Genomic DNA, 26,632 nt, shown 5'->3' with positions numbered 1-26,632 from the left:
ATTAATATTTTTATCAAATAATTATGAAAGCATAGCAGGAAATTCTTAGTTATTGCATGAATGAATTCTTAATCCAGAGTTGCTGCACAATGAAGGTCTAAGGATGGAAATAAGGCAAGGGAAAGGAAAAGGGCTATCCTTTTTAGCCAAAGAATAGAGCTGAAAATCAAATAAAGTTTTGGCATTACTTTTTTCAGATGTCCTAAAGCTACAGCCAGCTGCTACAAGTTTTGTCTTTCTTGACTTCCCAAATTCATGGGTCTCTGCACACTTATCAGCTGTTGAATTGTTTCATATTAATAGTTATTACAATAAACTATGGTTAAATAAAACCCAGGTGCTACCATAGTTATCCCATGATGGATAGCAGAAAATATGTGAACTACGTTCACAGGATTCTCTATTTGGTAGAAAGCAAAGAACATGAAGAACATAATGTTTTTCCATCAGTAGTTTTTCCAGGGCCTATATGCTGACTTCAAACTCTACTATCATTCAGAAGTATTAAATAGAAGCAGGATGCCGTGCATGTGGTCTGGCTAAACTACAGATGTAATAGTACCAGTTTTGACAGAATGAGCAGAGTCAGAGGGAAAATATTTTACATTAAGAGGAATTCTCTTAGATATAAATTAAGAAACTAAATACTGTGGGGGCTGGAAGCAGAGTTTTCCATAATAACAAAATAATCAACTGTCCATGCCAACAACCCAGAACCAGGTTTTTATACTTTTTAACAGGGTGGTTGTCCAGTACCAGAGAGGGACACAGAGTAGTCTGTAGTACTCAGATAAATCCCTTATCACTACACTACCCACTGCACTTCATTCTGACTGCATCTTCATGATACATATTGCAGACATTTTGCATGTCAAGCTCTTTTATAGTAGAATTGTAATATTGAACTTGTCATGATGAAAAAGTGATTTAACTATCAGTGTTTTACCAGTTTGAAACTGAGGAAGTGTCTATGTTAAAGACAGGTCGATAAAAGAAAAATTGGAAGCAGTTATTGCATTCATGAATTAAGATATTTCAACTATTACTGAGAAGACTTTCCTCTTAATCTTACATCAAACCTGAAAAGCATGCATTAGGGGAAAATTCTATCAGTATGTTAAAATTAAATAATTTTTCTTCTGTATTAGCATATTGATTTTAAATAATACATGTATACATCCAAATTCTTGTGCTGTGATATGTGAGTAATTTCACTCTCTACATGCATTGAATTCAAATCTATTCTGTTAATTAGAAGGTCTGTCAAATGCACAGGAAAGTGACAGAGCTTACTCTGTGGAATCACTGTATCCTACACTGGTGAAATTCTGTTGCTTTGCAAAAAGTCGGCCTATGTCTGTAACTCACAAGAAAGTAAATACCATTATAGATTGCTTTCTCTGAAACCAAACATGCTGAAGTGCTGTGAAAAAACACTGAAGCCAACAAAAGCAATCTGCTGATTCAGAATTGCTTAAAAAAAAAAAAAAAAAAAAAACCTAAAGTCTCAGTAAACTTTGTGTAAATTAAGTCGTCTGCTCTCCCATGCAAATAAAATGTAAAAAGCATTGTAAAAAAAATGGAAAGCAAACAAAAATGTAAGACGGTCATAAACTCTTAATATTGAATTTAGGTTAATTGGACGGAAATGCCATTCTTTGGCTCAAAGTTATCATGGAAAATTATCCAGAGTGATTGTGGAATGACAGTGTAAGATCCAGTGACACTAGGAATAGGAGTTCTTAAATCTGTTAAAAAAAAAAAAATACACAGTTCCTCCATAAGTTACAGACCTGAAAATAGTAAATTTAGGTTAAATATAGTCCTGCTTTGCAAGGTATTTTTAGCAGTCCACTCTGTTTCCTTTTTAAGTAGATCTGTTTCCAAGTGCGGTTATCTATGTATCTAGCTGTCTTTGATCAGGCATATGAAAATTCAAATTGAATTTCTGTATTTATTTCATTTTAACAGTTTCCTATTAATTAAATCAAATTAAGTGAAATCTTATGGCTAGTGTCCCAACATGAAGACCAAGAAGTAGTGTAACAACATACAGTGAAATGCAAGTCATTATTTAATTGCCAAGATACTCATTGTTTAGACATGGTGATTAATTCATTTGACATTTACAAAGATGGAAATGGTAATTCTATAATAAAGTAATTAGAAAGGCATATTGCCTTGAATGAAGCAAGACACAATCTCTAAATTTCAAGGAACACAGGCTTAATCTAAATGGAATCCTTTAAAATTCCTAATGTTTTATATTTTCTGATGAAGATGGTAGGTTTTGCCCAGCAGGTGACCTTTTGCAAATGAAAATAATACTTCACTAGCAGTTCAGCAATTCTGTTCAGGCAGCTATGGATTATTTAAACAAATTTCCATACATAGGAATATTGATCTGTAAAATAAGCTGTAAAGAGGAGTAGGTTAGGCTTGGTATTAACTTGGAAGTTGATTTTGTGACTTGCTACAAAGCTTAGATACTACCTATCAAATTAATTTTTAAAGTCCCTTTTTTTGATCACAAAATTTACTCTTCTCCATTCATGCCATTCTCATAGTGAGTACTTTGACCAAATACCCAAACAGTACATTAGGTCTCAGAGTGTTCAAGACCATAGATATTTTACATTTTTAAATGCCCAGTGATGTAGAAAGTTGAATATTAAACCCATTTCTTTATGTATTCAGTTCAAAATATGCTCTCTTTGTATTTTCAAAACCTATGGAATTCTGGAAGTCTAGGGTAGGGGAAAAGTAACATTCTGTAGCAAATTAGCCTGGGCTAATTCTACAGAGTTAGCTACCAGAATGTTATCTCTAGAATACTTGAATATCATCTAAACCCTAACTGTCTGATACTAGAATATCATCTTAGAATATTGTCTCTTTTTTTGTCATGCAAATTATTGCATACATGGAAAGGAAATTAGTCTAACTTTTATTTTAAATGTAGATTTGTGCCATCATGGCTAAGAATGTGGAGCAAGGCCAGTGTTGCAACCAATTATTTCTTGTTGGTCTACATTTTTCATGTGATAATGAAGAATCAAGTAGGGAGCTAGTGAATTATGATTGGGTTTGAAATTTAGGGAGAGCATCAGCCATAAATTTCCTTTATAATGTATCTACCCCAAAAGTTGAGCATGGAAATCAATGTCTTCAGTGGTCTGTTGGACTTCTGTCCTGCCTACAGCCTGGTTAGATTTCTATAGTCAAAGCAGAAGCAATGCAGAAGCAAATGTTTGGTAAGTAATGTGTGTTCCCGGAAAGGCTAGCCTTAGAGTTAGATGATTCCATCTTTAAAGGGAAAAGAATTAGAATTGGATTAAAGCTAAGCTAAAAAAGAAGAAAAAATAAAAACTTGAGGAATCACACAACTGTGAGAATTAAAGCATAGCTGAGACTGACCAAGATTTCAAGCACTGTGTCATAGAATCATAGAATAGTTAGGGTTGGAAAAGACCTTAAGATCATCAAGTTCCAACCCCCTGCCATGGGCAGGCATGCCTCACACTAGACCATGTCGCCTAAGGCTCTGTACAACCAGGCCTTGAACACTGCCAGGGATGGAGCATTTACCCCTTCTTTGGGCAACCTGTTTCGATGCCTCACCACCCTCACAGTAAAAGACTTCTTATATCCAATCTAAACTTCCTCTGTTTAAGTTTGAACCCATTGCCCTTGTCCTGTCATTACAGTCACTAATGAAGACTCCCTAGCATCCTTATAGGCCCCCTTCAGATACTGGAAGGCTGCTATGAGGTCTCCACACAGCCTTCTCCAGGCTGAGCAGCCCCAACTTTCTCAGCCTGTCTTCATACAGGAGGTGCTCCAGCCCCCTGATCATCCTTGTATCATCTTACTGTCAGATGTGAAACCGGGTAAGAAAAATGTCTAATGGGATTAAACCTATATCATGATTCAAAACCACTTCCTTTCTTGTTAATTGTGGGCTTCCTTTTTTAATGATGTGTAATATCGACTACATAAACATTCTCATTTTGAGATTAAAATACCTATAAAATATCTGTTATTAGCTTGCAGCCATAAGGTTCCTTTATAGTCAAATAGGAGCACAAATCTTTCATCTCACCCTTTGGTTTTTATTTTTTTTATTATATTATTGCCTAAGGGCTTCAGTGTGTACTACTTTATTCTTTGATAATTTCAATACTACTTAGTCACTGATGCTCTACTTAGTTTGCAACCTGACTGTAACTTCTGAATCACAGTGCCCAAATTTTAGAGTAGTTCAGAAGACAGCTTGAATTCCTGCTAAGGAAGCACAGGGTGCAAAAGAACCTCTGTCACCTTCTCGATCCCAAATTGTCCTTTCCCACTCTTTTCTAATATCTGCTGTCCTCCTTGTGTAAAATTCACAAAAGTGCCTGGTATTTGCAAGAACTTGCTTGGAAAGTAATAGGAAAGTTTCACTGGTATTTGCCTATCTTTTCAAGGCTGGCAATAACCTCCCTCTTAATGAATTCATATGTTTAACAGCTAGCAAGCCTTGAGGTAAGACATGCTTAATAATTTAGACAATCATTATTTTGTTGATTAAATAAATACCAAACGTGGAGAGACAAATTATAAATGCAACTAATTCGAGCCTGACCAAGAAAAGCTTCTAGATGCAAATCCCAATTAGGAAGAAACAGGAGTCAGTGAAAGAGAAGTCAGTGGACCACTGTTCATAAATGACTCAGAGGTCTCAAACCCTTCACACAGGTATAGTGATCATTAATGTCCCCTTTGCAATGATAATTACTGCAAATCCATACTTATTTCATGTTTGGCAGTAAGACCAACTGATTAACAAACTGATTTATCTACTGCTTGTGTCACAGCTGAACAACTGAGAAGGAAGGCTGTCCTTCTGGAAGACTCCAGGCATAGAACATGTCTTCCTGCTTGGATTACAAAAGTAGCAACACTCAAATTGCTGAGCATTTATTCTGCAGTCGTTGTGTCTCCCTTTGTATGAGACAGAACCCATAGCCCTTTATCATAAATTAAGTAAGTCAGTTTTCTTCTTTTCCACTAACTGCTCCTATTTTCATAGAATCATAAAATGGTTTGTATTGGAAGGGACCTTTAAAGGTCATCTAGTCCAACCCTCCAGCAATGAGCAGGGACATCATCCAATCATTGCTTATTCTTGGACTTAATGATCTTAAAGGTCTTTTGCAACCTAAATGGATCTGTGACTCTATCTTCAGGTAGATCGGAGTGCTCAGAGCCCTGTGCAACCTGACCTTGAACGTCCCCAGGGGTGGCACATTTACCATCTCTCTGGGCAACATGTTTCAGTATTTCAGCATACTCACTGTAAAAAATTTCTTTCCTATACCTAGTCTGAATCTGCCCGCTGTTAGTTTAAAACAATTACTTCTTGTCTTATCACTACAGACCCAATTAAAAAGTCCTCCCTCATCTTTCTTATAATCACTTTTTAAGTACTGAAAGGCCCCTTTTCTGAGTATGAGGGATAGCTGTGGGAGATTAGTGCTAAAAGACACAAAAAGGTAATATTACTGAATTATAAAAGCATACTGAATTGAGCTAATATTCTCTAGTTATCTCCCAATTCACACCAACAGTTCGTATCTGAGTAGGAATATCATTAGATTCGATATTTGAAGTTCTAAATCAAAATACCTCCACAATAAAGATAAGTCCAGAGACTTAAGTGCTAAATAAAAGTGCATACGTGATCTTGGAACTTCTCAAGCAACACCTTGAATATACAGATATTTCTGCATATCACATGTTATGCCCTATCTAGGCCAATCCCCCTGTTTTATTAGGTTCTAAACTACAACCCATTCTCAAATTAATGTTTTTACCTCATCCTTGTAGCAGACTCCATCCTTCCCATGTTCCCTTCTACAGCCCTGCTGCTAAATGGCAGCTTAGTTTTCCATTTTCAATAAAAGCAGTAGATAAAATCATTTGCTTTTGTTGATTGTCCCTGAAAGGAAGTGTGAAATCTTGAATTAAAAGAAATGTCATTTTAATGTTCTTTAGTCTTCTACTTCTGTGCAGTTCATAAATAGTTATAATCATATCCAGTAAACTATATAAGAGCACTGCAAAGGTTCCAAGTTCAAAGTAATCTCCATTTAGCAGGAATCCATATAAATGTGACAGGAGCATGAGGCAACCATGGTTTTGAGGATATGTCTGCAACTTCAAATCAAAGCACCTCTAAAGCACCAAAAGTCTTTGAACCATAGGAGCTATGTTTTCTTTAGAAGTGAAATAAAATCAAGGAACATTTTTTAAATAAAGCAAACTTGGAGACAGAATAGTGAAGCTATAAACAGATTATCCCCATCACTGTGTCCTTGGAAGGCTCATCTATCCCTTCAGGTTTGCTCTTAGTTCAGTAATCTTTCATCAGGTTTCAAGAAATCTCTATGTAGTCCTCTCTGTCACTAGGAAAAATCACTTTCTTTTCATCGCCTCTGATTCCTGACTGTGTCTGTTCTCAGACCTCAGAAGAGAGAGAAAGAGAGATACCTACATAGTGAACTACAAAATGACAGGCAAAACTGATGCCATCTGTCACTATCTGCTGTAAGGACACATTCACATTACTGGCTTTAAATACTAGCTTAGCCTTGCCAGGTCCCTGGGAAGAAGTCACCTGGTCTAGTTGATACAGAGGATACAAGTAAAGTCATTAAAAAGAGATCAAAGTATTTTTGAATAGCTATAGAAAATATTGTGTGCAAGAGTGAGATGTGCTTATATAGTTAGCAGAGAGGTCTCTGTTGATTCAGTACTCCGCTATCCTGAGAAGGGAGCTTATAAAATGGGTTTTTCAAATTATCTGTATAAATATAGGACACAATAGCATGTTTAGCAGTGGGTTATCCCAAGTGACACAGTAACTTTTTCATCCTGTGTTCTATACTCTGTGTTCCTAGCTCCACGCCAATGTCATTGATAATGCACTTTGTAGGTAAGATTAGGGAAGAATAGAGGTGAGGCAACAGTTAAGAAGGCCATATGCTCGAGAGATTTAGGAAAGAAAGATTAAGGGTAAAAAAGTTTGAACAAAGCAAATAGAATTTAGGAAAACAAGGAAGGTTGTGTCATTTAAGAAGTATTATGTTCTTGTTTCAGATGCGTATATACATAGGCTGTTGATATGAAGAGAGCCAGGAAGTCTTGGAGTTGTGTACTACATGAACTCCCTGGTGTTGCTTTGACTCTCTCAAGTAGGAAACAAGACCCAGTTTTTTACATTAGAGTTTTCCATTACAATTACAGCAGCAGAGACCTTTGAATGATTGCACAGCTGCTGTGCCACAGGTCTGAAGACAGAGCTAATGCCACACAACAATTCACTGCTGCCTCTAGACCAATGTGGGATCCTCTGCAATGCCCACTGTCAACTGGTGTTGTGGCACTGCAACCATGACAGTTTATATCTTGAAATTAGCAATCTACAACTGATCATCTGTATCACCTGCAAGTATGTGGTCTCGCCTGCATGGTGTAATGCTGTATACTCAGACATACCATGATAAATAAGTATGAGCTCAGGGGTACTATGGCCTACCCATCAGAGAGCTTGTGACTGTCAGCAGCAAGCACAATACAAGAGCAATACAAATCTGTGAAATGATGTAGTCATCCAGCATCGTGGCATAAGTAAATGGATCTTCTTCCCAGGTGCTTCTCACTGGTTCTTGCTGGCTCCATAGTCCTCTCTGGACTGTATGCCTATCACAACTTGCCGTCATCACAAAAGCAATTTAGATACTGACAGACAGGAGGTAGAGGCTGTGCATGGACGGTTTGTGCATAAAGGAATGGGCTAAGCCTGAGGGCATCCTACTTTGCATATCGTGTTTCTCCTAAAGAGGTCTGTGACCATCTCATTGTGCATGATGGAACATGCCAGTCTAAAACAAGAACCATCTTTGGGAGTAGCCTGGCAGAGTAGCACAGATAGTGTCACTGATTTTTTTTCCTTGTATCATTATTACATTGTGTCTGATGCTCTATTTGGCATAACTTATGTCACTGGGGTAATTCCATCTGTCCTCTTTCATGCACAGTGATACAGCTGTAAATAGTTTGTCAGTTTTAAAAAGAAGCACTTCATACTGAACTGTTATTACATCTTGTATCACAGTATGTTAGAGATTGGAAGGGACCTCAAAAGATCATCTAGTCCAATCCCCCTGCCAGAGGAGGAACACCTAAATAAGGTTACATAGGAATGTGTCCAGGCGGGTTTTGAATGTCTCCAGAGAAGGAGACTCCACAACCTCCCTGGGCAGCCTGTTCCAGTGTTCTGTCACCCTCACTGAGAAGAAGTTTCTTCTCAAGTTTAAGTGGAACCTCTTGTGTTCCAGTTTATACCCATTACCCCTTGTCCTATCATTGTTTGCCACTGAGAAGAGCCTGGCTCCATCCTCATGACACTCCCCTTTATATATTTATATACACTAATAAGGTCACCCCGCAGTCTCCTCTTCTCCAAACTATAGAGACCCAGCTCCCTCAGCCTTTCCTCATAAGGGAGATGCTCCACTCCCTTAATCATCTTTGTCGCCCTGCGCTGGACTCTCTCCAGCAGGTCCCTGTCCTTCTTGAACTGAGGGGCCCAGAACTGGACACAATATTCCAGATGCGGTCTCACCAGGGCAGAGTAGAGGGGAAGGAGGACCTCTCTCGACCTACTGACCACCCCCCTTCTAATACACCCTAGGATGCCATTGGCCTTCTTGGCCACAAGGGCACAGTGTTGGCTCATGGTCATCCTGCCATCCACTAGGACCCCCAGGTCCCTCTCCCCTACACTACTCTCTAACAGGTCGTTCCCCAACCTATATTGGAACCTGGGGTTGTTCCTCCCCAGATGCAGGACTCTACACTTTCCCTTTTTATATTTCATCAAGTTTCTCCCTGCCCAACTCTCCAGCCTGTCCAGGTCCCGCTGGATGGCAACACAGCCTTCTGGCGTGTCAGCCACTCCTCCCAGCTTAGTTTCATCAGCAAACTTGCTGATAGTACACTCAATTCCCTCATCTAAATCATTGATGAATATATTAAATAATACTGGTCCCAATACTGACCCTTGAGGCACTCCACTAGATACAGGCCTCCAACTAGACTCTGCCCCATAGACTACAACTCTCTGGCTTCTCTCCTTCAGCCAGTTCGCAGTCCATCTCACTACCTGATCATCCAGACCACACTTCCTCAGTTTAGCTATGAGGATGCTGTGGGAGACTGTGTCAAATGCTTTGCTGAAGTCAAGGTAGACCACATCCACCGCTCTGCCATCATCCATCCACAATGTTATTTCCTCATAAAAGGCTAGGAGGTTGGTCAAGCATGACTTCCCCTTGGTAAAGCCATGTTGACTGCCCCTCATAACCCTCTTATCCTTGACATGCCTTAAGATGGCATCAAGGATAAGGTGTTCCATCACTTTCCCAGGGATGGAAGTGAGGCTGACCGGTCTATAGTTACCCGGGTCCTCCTTCTTGCCCTTTTTGAAGACTGGAGTGACATTTGCTTTCCTCCAGTCCTCAGGCACCTCTCCCGTTTCCCAAGACTTGGTAAAGATGATGGAGAGTGGTCTAGCAATGACTTCCGCCAGTTCCCTCAGCACCCGCGGGTGCATCCCATCTGGACCCATGGATTTATGGATGTCCAGATTGCTCAACTGGTCCCTAACCCATTCCTCGTCGACTAAGGCAAACTGCTCCAGTGACCTGACTTCATCTGAGGTCTCAGGAGTACAGGGCTCTTCAGGACTGCCTCCGGCAGAGTAGACTGACACAAAGAAGGCATTCAATAACTCTGCCATCTCTGTATCTTCTGTCACCAGGGCACCCATCCCGTTCACCAGTGGGCCTACCTTGCCTCTGGTGTTAGTTTTATCAGCTATGTATTTGAAAAAGCTCTTTCTGCTGTCCTTGACCCCTCTCGCCAGATTTAATTCTAAGGAGGCCTTAGCCATCCTAGCTGCCTTCTTACATCCTCTAGCAGCAGCCTTATATTCCTCCCAAGTGGCCAGCCCCTCCTTCCATGACCTGTAAACTCTCCTCTTCCACTTGAGCATACCCAGCAGTTCCTTATTTAGCCACGCAGGTCTCCTGGCCCTCTTCCTTGACTTCCTACATGTCGGGATGCTCTGCTCTTGAGCTTGGAATAAGCAATTCTTCAATGTCAACCAACTATCTTGGGCCCCTTTACCTTCAAGCAGCCTTGCCCATGGGATTTCCCCTAGCAATTGCTTGAAAAGGCCAAAGTTTGCCCTGCTAAAGTCCAGGGTTGCAATTCTACTTGCTATTCCACTGGTCCTACCACACAAGATCCTGAATTCCACCATCTTGTGGTCGCTGCAACCAAGGCAGCCCTCAACCTTTACTGCTTCGACCAGACTCTCCTTGTTAGTGAGGATGAGATCCAGCAGTGCTCCTCTCCTGGTTGGCTCATCCACCATTTGCATCAGAAAGTAATCATCCATACACTGGAGGAACCTCCTGGACTGTGGCTGGGTTGCTGAGTAGTCCTTCCAGCAAACATCAGGGAAGTTAAAATCCCCCATGACTACCAGGGCCTGTGACTGTGAGGCCGCTCTCAGCTGCCTGTAGAAGGCCTCATCAACTTCCTCACCCTGATCTGGTGGCCTGTAACAGACACCCACAACAGTATCGCCCCTGCCAGCCTGCCCCTTAATTCTCACCCACAGACTCTCAACTCGCTCGTCCTCTGTCCCTGGACAGAACTCAGTACATTGCAGCTGCTCTCGCACATAAAGAGCAACCCCACCACCCCGCCTGGCTGGCCTGTCTTTCCTGAGAAGGACATATCCCTCCATGAGTATATTCCAGTCATGTGAGCTGTCCCACCACGTCTCTGTAATTGCCACCAGATCATAATCTCCTGACTTAACACAGGTCTCCAACTCCTCCTGCTTATTTCCCATGCTGCACGCATTGGTGTATAGGCATTTCAAGGAGGGAGCTGAGCTCACCGATTTCACCCTAGGATTATAGGAGGCCTCCCAGTCTTCATCAATTCTAGAGTGCTGCCCCACTGGGGCAAGCCCAGTTACAACCCCATCCCCCTTCGAATCTAGTTTAAAGCTCTCCAAATGAGCCCTGTTAATTCATGCCTCAGCATCCTTTTGCCTCTGTGAGTTAAACCTTTCCCACGTGCCATCATTCGGACTGGAGCCTTATAAAACCAGCTGTTATCAAAGAACCCAAAGCCCTGCCTGCAGCACCAGTCTTGTAGCCAATTGTTTACGGACTGAATTTTCCCATTCAGTCCCACATCATCACCGGAAGATGGAAGAAGTGAGGAGAAGGTCACTTGAGCCCCAAGTGTAACCAAGATCTTTTCAGTTGTGGCTAAAGTGTAAGGTATTCCAAAGCAAACTAAAACTTTTAAGGTTCAAACAACCCTAATCAATAGATTGTTTGTCAGTAAGAACTTTGTACCCTTTTCACCCTTAGTGGCATGAAGTTCTGTGGAGGGAACACATGACTTTTTAACTGCCTTTTCCCAGTTAGAAGACTGTATTTCATTTTGTGACACTAGAATAAAATAGCTTGTTTTACCTGGTTTTCTAGCCATAGTACCAGATTCTTTTTGAGACTCTAAAGTGAATTCAACTGACCTGAAAACTGGTGTCAATAATATCCTTGTTCATTATGGTCAAAATCCCATTTACAATTCCTACAGTCTGGAAATATTTTTGAGCTGAGCCAGTGTTTTTAAACTGCATCTCCGTCTCCATCATGCAAGATGTCTGTATCCACAGGTCAGACTGGCTCTTTCACAAGATGTCAGAAAGCTAATGTAGCTTAGTCAGCTTTACAGTTTAGTTAGATATATTTTCTAACATCCCCACCCAAAAAAAAGAGTGTAAAGATTGCAAGACCCTGTCAGTATAATCATTACCCTGTGGGTTTACTATCACAAGAGGAACAAAGAGAAAATTGTCAATGATAAGAAACAAGGTAGCATTCTAGAAAATCTGTCTTCCAGATCAAATGTTCCTGTTGTAATTTTGTATGTGTTGCAGAAACAGCACAGCTTTTAGTCTGCACTGCTATTCATAATGCAGGTTTATGAATTCTCAGCTTATCTTAATAGGCAACCACATGTTCTCAGGAGCTACTGGCTCTTAAGCACACCACTCATCGAGGATGCAGTCAGGAAGTGTGTTGGATGCAAACAATATAGAAATCTATAGCTACTGTCACTATATCACAGCTAAATTAGAGCAGCGTCATGGGACTAGAGGGGGAAGGCTGGTTGTCAGATGTGCACATTCACTTCTCACACTTCTTGTGAAGTCTGTTCTATCACACAGATTTATCCACTTAAAAGCTCCTGTTTCAAAGTGTGAAGTAGTTGAGAAACAAAAGGTAGCCATGAGACAGCTTTTTGCCTCTATCCTTTGCTTTCTTTCTGGATGTTGTTACAGATTATTTAGATCTTTCCTGATAGATCTAGCTGTCAATGGAGATAATAGAAGAAAGAAGTGCTGGAATTTCCAAGAGTAAACTCAGAATTATTGCAGAACTGAACAAACAAGTAAGGAATGCCCTTATTGCTCACAGCATGATGATCCCTGATTTGAATAACCAGAGAGCTGGCAGGGACCTCTTACTACAAAGCACAGAGAATTATATTGTCCTATAATTTTTATCACTATGCTAATCCATGCAATATTTGTTGCATACAGTCTAACAAGCTTCTCAATGTTGACAATTCCACAGACATCTCAGGAAAACATCTCTGTTTCAAGAGCTAAAACAATCTAAACCTCACATGATCACACTATTCTTTTCTCATTTTCAGAAGTACTTTTCATAGCATCAGAGGGTGGTTTGGATTGGAAGGGACCTTAAAGACCATCCAGTTCCAACCTCCCTGCTATGGGTAGGGACGCCTTCCACTAGGTCAGGTTGCTCCAAGCCCCATCCAACCTGGCCTTGAACACTGCCAGGGATGGGGCAGCCACAGCTTCTCTGGGCAACCTGTGCCAGTGTCTCAGCACCCTCACAGTAAAGAACTTCTTCTTTGTATCTAATTTAAATCTACCCTCTTTAAATTTAAAGCCATCCCCCCTTGTTCTATCCCTATATGTCCTTGTAAAAGTCCCTCTCCAGTATTCTTGTAGGCCCCTTTAGGTACTGGAAACTGCTCTAAGGTGTTCTATGAGCCTTCTCTTCTCCAGGCTGAACAACCCCAGCTATTTCAGCCTGATTTCATAGGAGAGATGCTCCAGCCCTCTGATCATCTTTGTGACCTCCTCTGGACTCGCTCCAAGAGCTCCACGTCCCTTTTGTGTTGGGGGTGAGTTGCTCACACCGACACAACTCTTCTATTCACATGAAAGCAGTATCTCTAACAATATAATTTTACAGGTAGGTGATAAGACTGAATTTCATTGGTGTGTTACATGGAAATACCACTTGCAGATAATATTCTAGTAATGTTGCTATAGTCTATTTGACTGGACGTTGTTACAGAGCTTACAATAATAATGCTTTAGCTAGATGACTGTTGCCCTGAGCATATGAAAACTTCCCATGTAAACATCTAATTAACGGTCTTAAATTTACAAGACTCTCATTTCAATAAAATTAAAGTTTCTGCTGTTCATACTGCTGAAGTTCATGTTAACACTTTAAGCACACCATAGTTTGGCCATTTTGAGCTGTGTCTTAACCTAGTAAAAATAAAAATAGATCCATGTAGTTGAACGGGTTCCAGTGAGGCAATGGAACTGGGTGCACAAGGAAGCTATGAAAGCTTCATCCCTGGCAGTGTTCAAGGCAAGGTTGGACAGGGCCTTGAGCAACCTGATCTATTGTGAGATGTCCCTGCCCATGGCAGGGGGATTGGAACTAGATGATCTGAAGGTCTTTTCCATGGAAAATAGAAATTTCCATAGAATCATCAGATGGACCCTAACTATTCTATGATTCTGTGAAATCGTGTCATTTTACAACTAGCTGAAGTTCTGCCCCCTTGAGCACCTGGTCTGTTTGAACTTTACCTCTTGCATATCAAGTGTTCCTTTAAGTACTAATATTGCTTTTCTAGCTAGCAAGTGAAACACGGAAATATCTTAAAGTAACTGAAGTTTTTCCATGTATTTTTCTTTTCCTGAGGGAATTATGAAGTCCTACATGCACTTTATTTCTTCTAAAGCTTCTGAGGAAAATGGAATAAGTTAATAATTCATTACTGTCACTTAGGAACATGAAAAAAAATTGTGATAAAAGACTTTTCTTTGAAAAGCAGGAACCCTTTCTAAGTAGCAGAATATTTCTGGCATTGAAATAGTGTGCAAAAAAAGGAAACAGATTTAATTATTACAAATATTAAAATAGTTTTAATTTTAAATGGATCAAGAGTACAATATGGATTGTAAAAGTACAAAAGAATATTTTCATAATTTTAGAGTAATTTCAGAATGTTTAGAAATATACTATCCTAAACTAAATAGATTTTATAAAAGCTTTTAAAAGTACTTTTGGACTACAGTGCAGAGCAGAAAAGATCTTAAATAGTCTTTCCTACTCTCTGGGATACTTACCCTGAAATATCATCTGAGGAACTCTTTTAGCTTTTTTCTTTACACAAGACCAAACACATTTTGAAGCAAAATAGCTGGGCAGAATGACAAGGCGCCTATTAACAAAGTGATGCTAAATTTTCAAAAGGTAGCAATTGATGTCTCTTACTTGAGTGTACCAGAGAAAATTTAGAGTAATTTAAGTCTTCTTGTTTGTTTAATTTCTGTAGGTAATACATTATTGATTTGATTCGCTGTCCCATTTGCAGTTAGGCTCTGATTCAATTTAAGACCTTAGCAGATATTTACATTTTAGGACCTTTGTATCATCATTGACATTAATGTTATTAGCAGAGTCCTTAAAGCAAACTATGTGCTGACGTACTGGTCTGAATAAAGGCATTCATATGAAGCACCGTTTAAACCAATAATGACCAGCCTACTCGTACAGATTAAAAAGCACTCCGAGAGACCATATTAATTCTGTCATAATGATAGTGTCCAGCCTTTACTGCTCAGCAGCACTGCAGAAATCATACTTATTGCCTGTGCTTAGAGCAGAAGCCACGTTTGTTAGCAAAACCTGACTTTTAGTGTCAGCCACTTGAAATTATATTTGCACATGTGTACACCTGTTCACCGGCGAGAGCTGTGTATTTTCATGCACAAATGTTACTGTGCAGCAAACAACAAGGACAAAATGAGAGACCTGGTTGTAGCTCCTTTGAAAAAAGACTGCCCTAAGACAGTTTGCATAGATTAGCTTAAATAGAGCTGGAAGTAATTTGCAGTACTTTAATGATAAGTCTTAGTATATTCCAATGCATATCAGAATTGCACCATTATAAATGTTTGAAAATCTGAAGAAAATCCAAATAATTTTATGCTTTGCCAAGGGACATGGCCAAACATAATCTTGTTTCTAATTAGGTCAACAATATTTAAATAAAATTACTCTATCTAGGATGATAATATAAAATATGCATATAAAGTGGATGGCATTCTGCTTACTAAAGTGGTTTTACTATAGCAATAACTCATATCCATTTTCTTCATGAGTTAGATGCTTGTACATCTATCACAGAGGGACAAGAGAAAATGAAGGGAAATGAGAGAGCCTACAGCCATTCATGGAGAAATAAAGGTTTCAACTCTTTACAAATACATGTCCTGATCTTTGTAATCTGCATTAAAAGATACTGAAATCCTATACCCAAGCTAATGTTTAATGAAGAGTTTGCTTAGATCAGAACACTATGAGGGGCCACATGCTAAATGAGTCAGTGAAGCTTCTCGCAGTTTGCATCTTTAAAGTTCTTTTTTTCCAGTATGCACACAAAACAATTTCAAGGGGAAAATTTCTAACTGGTTCAATAAGTTACAATTTTCTTTTAACCGTTTACTAAGTGTTAAAGTTTGGAAAGCTTTTAACTAACCCCTGTGCTTCCCTGGTTGCTGTATTTTTCAAAGTCCTATAGCAATTTACTTTAGTATGAAAGATAATGTAATAAATAAATAAATAGATAACTGAGAAAAATAAATGTGTGTATTGCCTCATCAAACTACTGACTACTAATTCTTCCTCCTCACCAAAAATGGCCACACCATTGACTTTTGGGGTTTTTTTACTTTATGATTGCTATTTAAAGAGCTCCAAGTGTAAGCTGTCTGGTATTCATTTTTATTAATATCCAGACACTGTGTAACTGCCTCTGCTCCAAGACTTCAGTAAAATCCTGAAAGTTGTGTAGCAATTGTAACATTTCCTGCCTTAACTTCTCAGCTCCTTCAGCATCAAGACTCCAGGGTCCACTGCAGCAGTTTTAAACCATTTCTAGCCACAGCATCAAGATATTTATTTGTGAGAATCTGCTATGCAACAGACTGAAAATTAGAGTTTCCCCTTCTCATTATCTCTGTCTTGACGGAAGCCTTTGTTCACTGATTTTGCATGTGATAGGGAGAACAAATGCACATCCTTGCCCAGGTGGGTCAAGGTAAAATCGTCCCTGGTGATAAGGAGAGATGAGAGTTTCCACCGTCTAAGCCAGTATGTCCTCTACTATCTGTAAATAATATCTGAGACCTATGGTGGATGGGACCAGAAATTTATGAATTAATATTTTGTCTATAAGACAGTAGAGCAGTGAAAGTATCTGGACTACTAGTATTTTTCATTTATCTTCAAGAATTAATAAAAGGGAAAATAATCACAATAATATGGCAGGCAGAATAAACCTCCTTTTTTTATATCAAAACAATGATGACAGTATTTCCTACTTCTTTATCCTTCCACTCAAAATAAAGCTGAAGATTGTGGTCACTCTCACAAGTTTTCTGTGCATAAAACAGCAGGAAGGAAAAAACTTGCTTGTTTTTAACTAGAATTCTGTAAAATAAAGGATACTTCTTTAAAATCCTGCCAAAAATCCCCATATGAGCAGCTCCTAAACATCCTATTCTACTCAGTCTTCTCTGAATCACATAGAGCCCAAAGGAACCTGAATTTTGTCATTCTCATTTGCAGGGAGCTTCCATCCTGATTCAGTTTAACATTCATCTTCATCAGCACTTTTTTCTTACCTCTCGATCAACACTGATTAAGAGAAGACATTTCTGACTTCCAAATACCATCAAAGCACTTGGTCTCAGAGAACACCTTTCTATTCACATCACCATCCCATATTCAAACAGTATAAACTTTCATTCTTTCGGAGAAAACAGCATATTCTTTGTCAGGGAACTACTCTCCCTGGTATATAATTCAATGGTAAAAGAACAAAACTGATGAAATGACTGATCTTTGTGAGCTAAAGCATTTTTGTTTAAACAAATGTATTAAGAATGTTTCCAATTTTAAGCATTACTGAAGAACAATAGCTTTAAGTAGATTGCAAATATTTTTATAGTGAAAATAAATACTTGGAAATATCATGTGAAAACAATAATTACTGAGTATTTTGCAGCCTTCCAACGTCATTCTAAATCCAATCCTCAAGCCTTAAAGAAGAAAATTTACACTCTTTTTCATGCTTCTATGGTTTTGTAAAACTTCTCAACCTAGTTCACTGGGTTATGCTGTCATTAACAAAAAGAGCATTATAGAAATACCACTAATAAGAATTTCCAAAATATAATACACACAGGTATCTGATACACTTTCAAATTCAAATTCAATTTCAATGTAGCTTTCTTCGTTATTAATCTGTTGGGGGTTTTAACAATAGCTTCATGGGCATAAAGTATTCAGTGAAGCTTATGGTTAATTGATTTCTGAGAGGTTTTCCAGGACCAGCAACACACTTGATGCTCACCACCACCATTGTTAGCAGACTTTATATCCCATAATTCTTTAGACTGCCTCTAACATTGCACTATGGGCTTGAGTCAGCTACCCACAGAAACTCCTGCCGCCCTTTGAGAGTCCTACAGTGCCATCCTTGCTCACATCTAGGCTTCAGAGAGTCACAACACCTGCTGCAAACATCTGTGTCTCAGCTGCAAGTGGTTAGGTCCTCTCACAGGTCTTGTGTCACATTTGTCAGCCCAGTGCAGCTGTCTTGAATACCTGAGCAGGTAGTATGGGTTGATAGGAGAAGCAAAAAGTTGACACTGTCCACATTGTCTAATTCTGCATTTCTCTTTGGAATAGTTCTAGTCCCATTCAACAGACTGGATGCATATTTGTAGCTGAAAACCAATACATTCCTAAAGTATCCCTCACAATTTAGTATCAGCTGAAGTTCATGTGCTCAGACTGCTTCATTTTACAAACCAAAGCCACAACAAGTGGGGACAATAGGGAAATTAATTTCCAAGTCACACTCTTGATGTGAAAAACAGCTGGGATTTTGTCCCTCAATCATGTCAGGTCATAACAGGCGCTTACATCTGAGTAAGTCAAGATCTCGGGTGAGATACGGTTTCAGGTTGAAATATCTGAATGTAGTGGGAATCAGACATTTAAACTTTCTTACTGTAAATAAAGGTTCCACTGACTACTGGAAAGATCCATGAATTAATATGTAAAGTAGAAACTCATCTCACTTGCAGACACCTTGGCTTTCATTTTACAAACAGCCTCTAGAACCAAAGGTTTTCTTTCCTCCCTGGTCATCCTGATGATCCTCCTGTGTGCCAGCTCAACTGGGATGAATCTGTCTGAATACTTTTAATCAAAATTGTCTTATATCCCACATTATGTTTCCTCAGCACCTTATGAATTAATTCCTTCATAATTAAAATTGCTGCAGGTTGGTATCTGATATATACTAAGCTTGCATTTGCCTTTGCTGTATGGTACCGTTAGTACAGAGCCACAGTCAGTGCTTCTCTAGTATGGTGCTCAGTGTCATCAAAGCCCTCCTGTTTGACATGCTGATCTTGCTGTGTCAATGAACTGATTATTTCATCAGATTTCTTTTTATATCTTGGTCATTAAGAAAAAAAAAAAAGATAATAGCACAAAGAACAATTTCTCTTCCAAAAATTATTTTTTCTCTTCTATTCAACCTCTTTCTTAACCATCTTAAATTTCTGTGTGAAACCTGTTTAACCAGGCATGTGAATTTCAGCATGAAAACCATGCTCAAAACCCACGGAAGATCAAATCTGAATTCATTTCCTCTAGAAAATGTTTCTTCTTATTAATTGTTATAACAATTTAATCTTGTTCCTTGTACTTTAGTTGTTATGTTGAATTTTATCCCATGTCAATTTGCTGTCATAACTCGATTGTTCTTCCTGCTGAAATCATTGTTGCTAATGATCTTAAGCCAACGTGCTTACTGACTCCAAGACAGTGGCACTCATCTCTTTTTCTCTGTGCTACTAGAGACACTTTTCTACAGAGACACTAAGGTCATGTGCCTATTTTCTCAGAGTCCTTGAATGGACAACATCTATTTCTATATGTGATTATAATACAGTAATCTCCAAACTATCACGTTGGTGACTTTCTCCATCCTTTCTCTATCCATTCATCTATCATTATCTTTCTCTCAGTTTCTAATAAATCAAAAATGTAGGATCTTTTCTTTAATTATCCCTAATTCTATCCCAACCCCTTTTCTTGTCTCTTTGCTTACCTTTTGTTTATGAAGCTAAAAACCCTTTTGCTATGGTATTTTCTTATTAAAATATGCAGGCATACAATGCAGGTGGTCTCTCTGTGACTGAGAGATATTGGCAGGAAGGAGGAGAAGTCTATGTTCCTGCTGTGTGCAGCAAGTGTTATGTGAATAAATAAAGCATTTCAGTTTCCATCATAACCAGCCTCTGGCTTTTCTCCCAAACATAAAAAAAAAAAAAAAAAAAAAAAAAAAAAAGGAGAACAGATGAAAGTGAGGCATTTTAAGGAAAGTATTAATTTCTGAGCCAAATAATTCACCAGCAAATGTGTTTGCAAATCCTTTGATTAAGAGATTACTCTTTTCCTCATGGATAGCAAGAGCTTTTAGCGAAATAGAAATGTTGCTGATAATATGTATAAGATTCATTAGATAATCTTCCATATGCATCTGACTTTCTTTTCCTCCAAGCTCAGAATGAAAAACAGTTTCATATCAGGACTTATGCTGCGTATAAGCTTTTATAATTTGTAAACACTGTAGGAATGTCCTTTCGTTTGTCTGATGCTGACAGTATATTGATGAAAACTATTACTGTTCTGCGAAGGGTATTGTCATACTAATGATATGGTGTCCTCAGAGCATTGATCAAAGAGCATATTGATAGGAAAACAAAACTTGCACCAAAAGGAAAGAAAGGACTTCCATTCCTGTCAGTTCCTAAAGCAGATTGTTTGTTGGAAGGTGTGACATATTATAACAAAATTTCAGCCTTCCTTGTTTGTTGGAAAAAAAATCCCACTACTTCAGAACTCTGATACAGAGGCATTTTCTTAATGCAATTATGTTTTCTATGGAATTATTTTTAGAAAAATAATGTGACTGAAGTACTCATATGTATTTGTTTAGGGCAAGATAGAAGATACATCATCAGATTGCACTAGGGAATCTGAGAGCTGACATGTCCTTCCTCTGCCCCATTCACTTTTGAAGCTATTATTTTTTTCTGTCCCTGCTGAAAGCAGTGAGTGGCTTCACATCTGAAGTGAATAGAAGTACATTTTTCACTGGAATGAAATTGTTATCTCCACCACAATGTTTATAAACCTGAGACATTAAACCACAATTTTTTCACAGAGTTAGAGAATGGGCGTATTTTTCTTTTTCCAGAAAAAAAAAAAAATGCAGTCTCATATTACTGATTTAGTTTGAGTACATTATTTAATCTTAAGCCTCTGGTAAATCACTCCTGGTTTAAATCAAAGGTAACATCTTTGCATTGTAACATGTCTAGCCTAGAAAGGAAATTCCTTTTTTTGACTGCTGAAATGCCCAACCCAGACCTGTTAATCAGGATGATCAAAGCACCTTACTCCTGGTTAAATACTTCTCAAGAGTAAACAACAGCATTGTACCCTCCATGATTTCTGATCATAGACTCAATAGGGGACTCCCAGCAAAAGGAGTTCTAACAGTCACTGCATTAACATACAGAAAGCCCTCTCTGGAGAGCTACTTTAAAAATCCATCCATCACTGGGGAAAAGCCACCCATCTACTTAGTTAAGACTCTTTCTCTAACACAGAAAGAGGTCTTTCAGCGTTCATGCCTGCCAAAGAGCTTCCAACCTACATCTCCCAAGTACTTTGACAGAGCCAGAACCACTACCCAGCCTGGGAAAGCATGTACAACATTTGCAAGCAGAGCTTGGCTTAAATGCGCTGTAAGAGTTGCCATGTTCCTTTTAAGATTGTAGTTCTCTGTCAGAAAGGAGCAATGATTGTTTAGCTGTCTTTCAGGGCTGCAGCTTTAACATATAATAAATTCAGGGGTTTGTCATTTTAGAACAGAAAAAATGTGTTAATTTTCACTTCTATGTAGCTTCATGATCTTTAGGATTAATACTGTGTAAACAAAACCAAAATCTGAAACTCCTAAAGTAAATGATTGAAGAAGATTTCTCATGAGTATGCTTCAGTGAGATTACTTACCTAGAGATGTAGTGGAGCTGCAATCATACAAGACTCAAGGAAAAAATAAAAACTGAGCTACAATAAAGCAGAGCTATGTAAGTCCCTATGCTACACTGTAGAGTGATGCCATAAATCATATTTAGACAACATACAATTAATTTTATGGATTTTTTCTTTGTCCTCTTTCACATCTTGCTTCCCTTTCTTCTCAGATTTAATTTTTAAGGTCATTTTTTTTCTAAATTAAGTAGCCTGCGCTTGATACTGAAATGTGATTTGACAATAATATAGCAATGAAACTTTAAAGACAAATTTTAAAGAATCACCTTTTTTACTTTTACAAAAAGATTCATTAAAATTCACCACTGATAAGTGTCAAAGGATACTAATCCACTGTTGCTTCCCTGAAATGTTTTGAATTAAGGAAGGAGAAGGAGTAAAATAGGTTTATTAGAACCTTTTTGAAACAGAATAGAATTCAATTATCATTTTCATCATCCATTGCTACAGAGGCAGCAGTCCTTAATCCTATTTATTAGCTCTAAAAGATATCACAGAATTTGGCTGCTAGTATGGGAGATATATCTCCCATAAGAGATATGGGAGATGAGTGCACTGGGTGCAGGGTGGTGAGGCACTGGAATGGGTCGCCCAGGGAAGCTGTGAATGCTCCATCCCTGGTAGTGTTCAAGGCCAGATTGAACAGAACCTTGGGTGACATGGTTTAGTGTGCGGTGTCCCTGCCCATGGCAGGGGGGTTGGTACTAGATGATCTTAAGGTCCTTTCCAACCCTAACTATTCTATGATTCTATGATATGTTTATGTATTTATGTATTTATCCTTTTCAGAGTAACTATACTTCCACAAGGGAGCCTGCGAATCCTTAATGCTTCCAAGTCTGATGAAGGTCGGTACTCATGCCAAGGTGTAAATGTATTTGGATCTGCAGAAATCATTGCATCAGTATCTGTTAAAGGTATGAAAAAATGATAATGATGATTTCTCTTTACCAACATTTCATTATTGCTTAAAATCCCCTGCCAAACATACAACAGCATTGTACAGGCAGAATGAAGTATTTTTAACTGGCTGGGGGTGCTAACTTCCATCTGATCAAACATCATATTCCTGCATCAGAAAGCAAACCCCACCTGCTGTCTCACAGCTATATGTCAGAAGTATTAGTATATATAGTAAATCACTAAGGTTATAAATAATTCTATATGTAAAAGAATCAATATTGCTTTTAACATATTTTAGCTTTGGGACTCACTTATCCCTACCTCTTCCTGCATGGGACCAAAGATTAGGATTGAAGAAATAATTGTATCAATATAAATTTAAGGAAAAGTAGTTCTTTAGGACAGTGATAAAAATCAAAACAGTGAGTTGCAGTACATTTATAAAACACATTTTTGACACTTTTCAGAAGAATTCTTATCTGATCAGAGGTTTTGTTTTAGGTGGTCAAGTCTTCTGACTTTATTTTTCAAGCTTCTTCCTATATTTAGGGTGCCTGGAAGCATGTTTTTCTATTTTAAGTAACAAAACTGAGATCTTCATGCAATCACAAAATTCCACGTGCTTTTTCTGACTTTTTCTGAGTCTCATAAAATCAATTAATTAATGCATCTCAGAATTCCCATAGACTGTGTCTAGGATCCTGCCTTACTGCTTCCATGAAACTGTCTGTACCTTCCATTCACCACTGCCATGTGTGCATTATGGATATATTTCAGTATCTGACACTATGTATTTGAAACAAACAGTAAATGTAAGCTCTTAGTAGACTAAACAGAACTCAATCATATTATTTTCGCCTTGCACTATAACTAGACTTCCATCTAAATGTTCCTAATCCATCTATATTTTAAGAACCTACAAGAATAGAGCTGACTCCCAAGAAGATAGAGTTAACGGTTGGAGAAAGCATTGTCCTCAGTTGCAAAGCCCTTCATGACAGCACGCTAGATGTCACTTTCTATTGGACACTCAATGGGCAGCCGATTGACTTTGAAAAAGAAGGTGGACACTTTGAAAGCATCAAGGCAGTAAGTGACCAGGCGTTCGGCATCTGTATGCAGTGAACCGATAGAAAGTTGCATGCTTTTACATGTCTCCCATTTACCAAATTCTGACCAAATTGAAATATGACTGGTTTCATAAATGGTTGGAAAGAAATACTAGCTGGAGGAGGTGCAAACTGCAGGTCACTAGAATTACTGCAGGTAGTTCTAATCAAGAAGATATTGAATGTAAAGTTATACATCCTATTATTAGTGAGGCATCTGATGAACTTTGTGAGGGAGCAGAAAGCAGTTTGAATGTAATTCTCCTTACTCAGAGTCTTCCGCTGATTTTGATACAGAAGGGATGCTGCTATAAGCACTGATGTCTTTCTCACAGATAAAATGGCTGCTGGAATGCCTTCACCTCCCAATGCTTTTATCTGCCTAGTATATATTTTAATATCTGAATAGCAAAGAGTGTACTTAATTTTCCAGCTGCCCTGCATGAGGTAAGTTCTAGCTGCGTAGTCATTATTTAAGTCAATAAGAATCACATGGAAAAAATATGCATACCAATTTCAAATATTACCCCTTGATTCAAAAACAATTTAATATGACAAATAGCATGATAAAGTAATTCAGCTTTGGCTGTTGAATGCAAAATGGTTTGAACTTTTCTTAGTAGAAAGAAATCTCATAATGTGAACAGGTTTAGAGATAGAATCTAGTCATTTAACTCAATCTTCCCACTAATGAAATGTAAATCAAATGTTCATGCTATGTTAACAGAAAAAAAAATGAAGCTCACTAAGGTAAGGAAATTTTAAAAGTTAATGTATCTAATATGAGTACAATGTAGTGAAGGTAACTTAGCATTAAAAACCTTGTCAGCTGCAGTCAATTTATTCTTCTGCTTACCTCTATGGAAGTTATACCATTGTTTTTTCTAGTTTAGTTTTATTTCAACAAGTTTTCAGTTAAAAAACATTAGTAAGGTGTATCTTAGTTTGAAGGTTCTTGGTGTATTTATCTTCATCTGAGGAAGTCCAATACTCAAAATCCATCACTAAATATATAGGAAGGAAACCTATCTGAAGTGTGTTACATGGTTCCTTCAGTGCGTTTCAGCATCTTCTGAGCTGAAGAGAATTTTTAATCAGTGGGAAAAATCCTCAGGCTAGGAAAATTCCAAAGTAATTAATTAAAGTAAAGCTAATTTAATGTAATTTCATTCATTTCATGAAAACAGGAATTTGTAGATCTTTCATTCATTAATTTCATTTCTACAAGAGAAAGCCCTCAAACTGATAGAAGTAAGACTCATTCAGAGTGAGAACCTGGCAGACGACATACTAGGACTATATTCAGACAAATATTCATACAAAACTCACTGAAATTACCTATTTGTTTATTGTCCTGATATGTCATTGTCATTGTTACAACTAATATTTTGCCAAACATAGTAGGTTTAACCAGCTATCTTAGCATGAGTTTAGGTCTTCCTTCTCCCTTTGTTGCTAAAGAGTCACTGCTACTTTACTAAGTGAAAATGGTATTAACCACTCATGACAGTCAATGCTCAATGTTTAAATGACTAAGTGGATTAAAAAAAAAAAAAAGTTATTAAGTAAATATATGGCATCCTTCTTTTTAGAGGCACACAAGAAATTATTTTTTTTTCCTAAAAAATAGTTTTTTACAAATAGCAAACTTTGAAATAAAAAATAAAATCAGGCTGAAGGGAAGGCATTGCATATTTTGCAAAATATTACAAAATTAGATCCTACCTTGTCACTGTTAAACCAGTGCTGAAATAGTGAAATACTGTGCAACTCTAAAGAAATACCAAAATGAAGCATAAGACCTTGATATTTTTAGACTGGGCTATCTACATTTGCCTTTATAAGATTGCTCATACAAGAGATGGTCAGGTCATGCTAAATTTACTTGCATTCCTAACTCATTTAAGTGTCAAGACATTTCTTTTCTGTTACAGGCCAGGGGGGGAGGGAGCACTCATTTTCAGAACAGGGTTAACAAAACATGACCCACTTTTATGAATGCTGTTGGAAACATAATATGACACATCCTTCTCCCTGTTTGAAAAGTAGCAGTTAAAATACATGTAGATTTACATTCACCAAAAGGCATATCTTGATTTTTGCATTGTCCCAAAATGAAGATGAATCAGTTGAGAGACGCAAAACTCAAAAGTAGCATTTGTAGTATTACAGGATTTTTTTTTTTTTTTACACAAAAACCCTATAATTCCCATAACTACTCATTTGTGGAATGTTGTCAGTTGTATCTCATTATCATTTCTGTTAACCACGTAAGTATGTGAAATTTATCACAAGGATGAAAATGTATTTCTTTACTTCATTAAAACCTAAAGCATGACCAAATACTAAGGGAAAGCAAGATAAAATGAAACTCTTCTGTTCTTCCAATCATGTACCCAATTTCAAAGGAGTGATACACAATGTGATAAAGACATAGGCTTAAGAATGCAGAAAAAAGAAACTTGAAGAAAATTTGAAATCTGATAGAATTCCATCTATATCCTTATTTTGCCTTTCTGGATGAAATATTTTTTTACTTGCATGAGCTAATACTGAACAAAATGCTTTTTTATGCAGTACACTTAAGAAAAATAATATCCCTTCTGTGCATGAAGTTATACATCTGTTTTGTTTTGCACGCACTGGCACTTCATCAGATAAAAAAATGCTCAGGTTTCTTTGGGTTTTGTTTACTTGTTTGAAAGCCTGACAAATTGAACATCATTTGAATGGGTTTTGTTAATAACAAAACCATTGTCAACCTTTCACCACTGGTTGCTTTGCTCATACTTGCACTGTGGGACGCCCAGGTGTTAAGTATGATGAACATTTTGATGCTTAATGCAGTGTTATAAAAGCTATCATTAAAGTAACATTTATTTGGGCTGTAGATAAATTTCCACTTGCTAAAATTGCACGCTGTCCAGAAATTGCAAT

General features: G+C 38.0%; 1 protein-coding gene across 2 annotated transcripts in view; it reads left to right on the top strand.

The window, feature by feature from the left end:
- The window catches only part of CNTN5 (contactin 5), a gene marked incomplete at both ends in the record, with an annotated part of 355,379 nt that overhangs the window by 263,396 nt on the left and 65,351 nt on the right, over positions 1 to 26,632 (top strand). For both annotated transcript variants that reach the window (XM_080614312.1, XM_080614311.1), the window contains 2 exons: positions 22,473 to 22,600; positions 23,500 to 23,675. In XM_080614312.1, the coding sequence (XP_080470438.1) occupies positions 22,473 to 22,600; positions 23,500 to 23,675 (304 nt within the window). The remainder of the gene's footprint in view (positions 1 to 22,472; positions 22,601 to 23,499; positions 23,676 to 26,632) is intronic.

Source organism: Psittacula echo (assembly GCF_963264785.1).
Source record: "Psittacula echo genome assembly, chromosome: 3".
Lineage (NCBI taxonomy): Eukaryota > Metazoa > Chordata > Aves > Psittaciformes > Psittacidae > Psittacula > Psittacula echo.
This window is presented reverse-complemented; position numbering and strand designations above follow the sequence as displayed.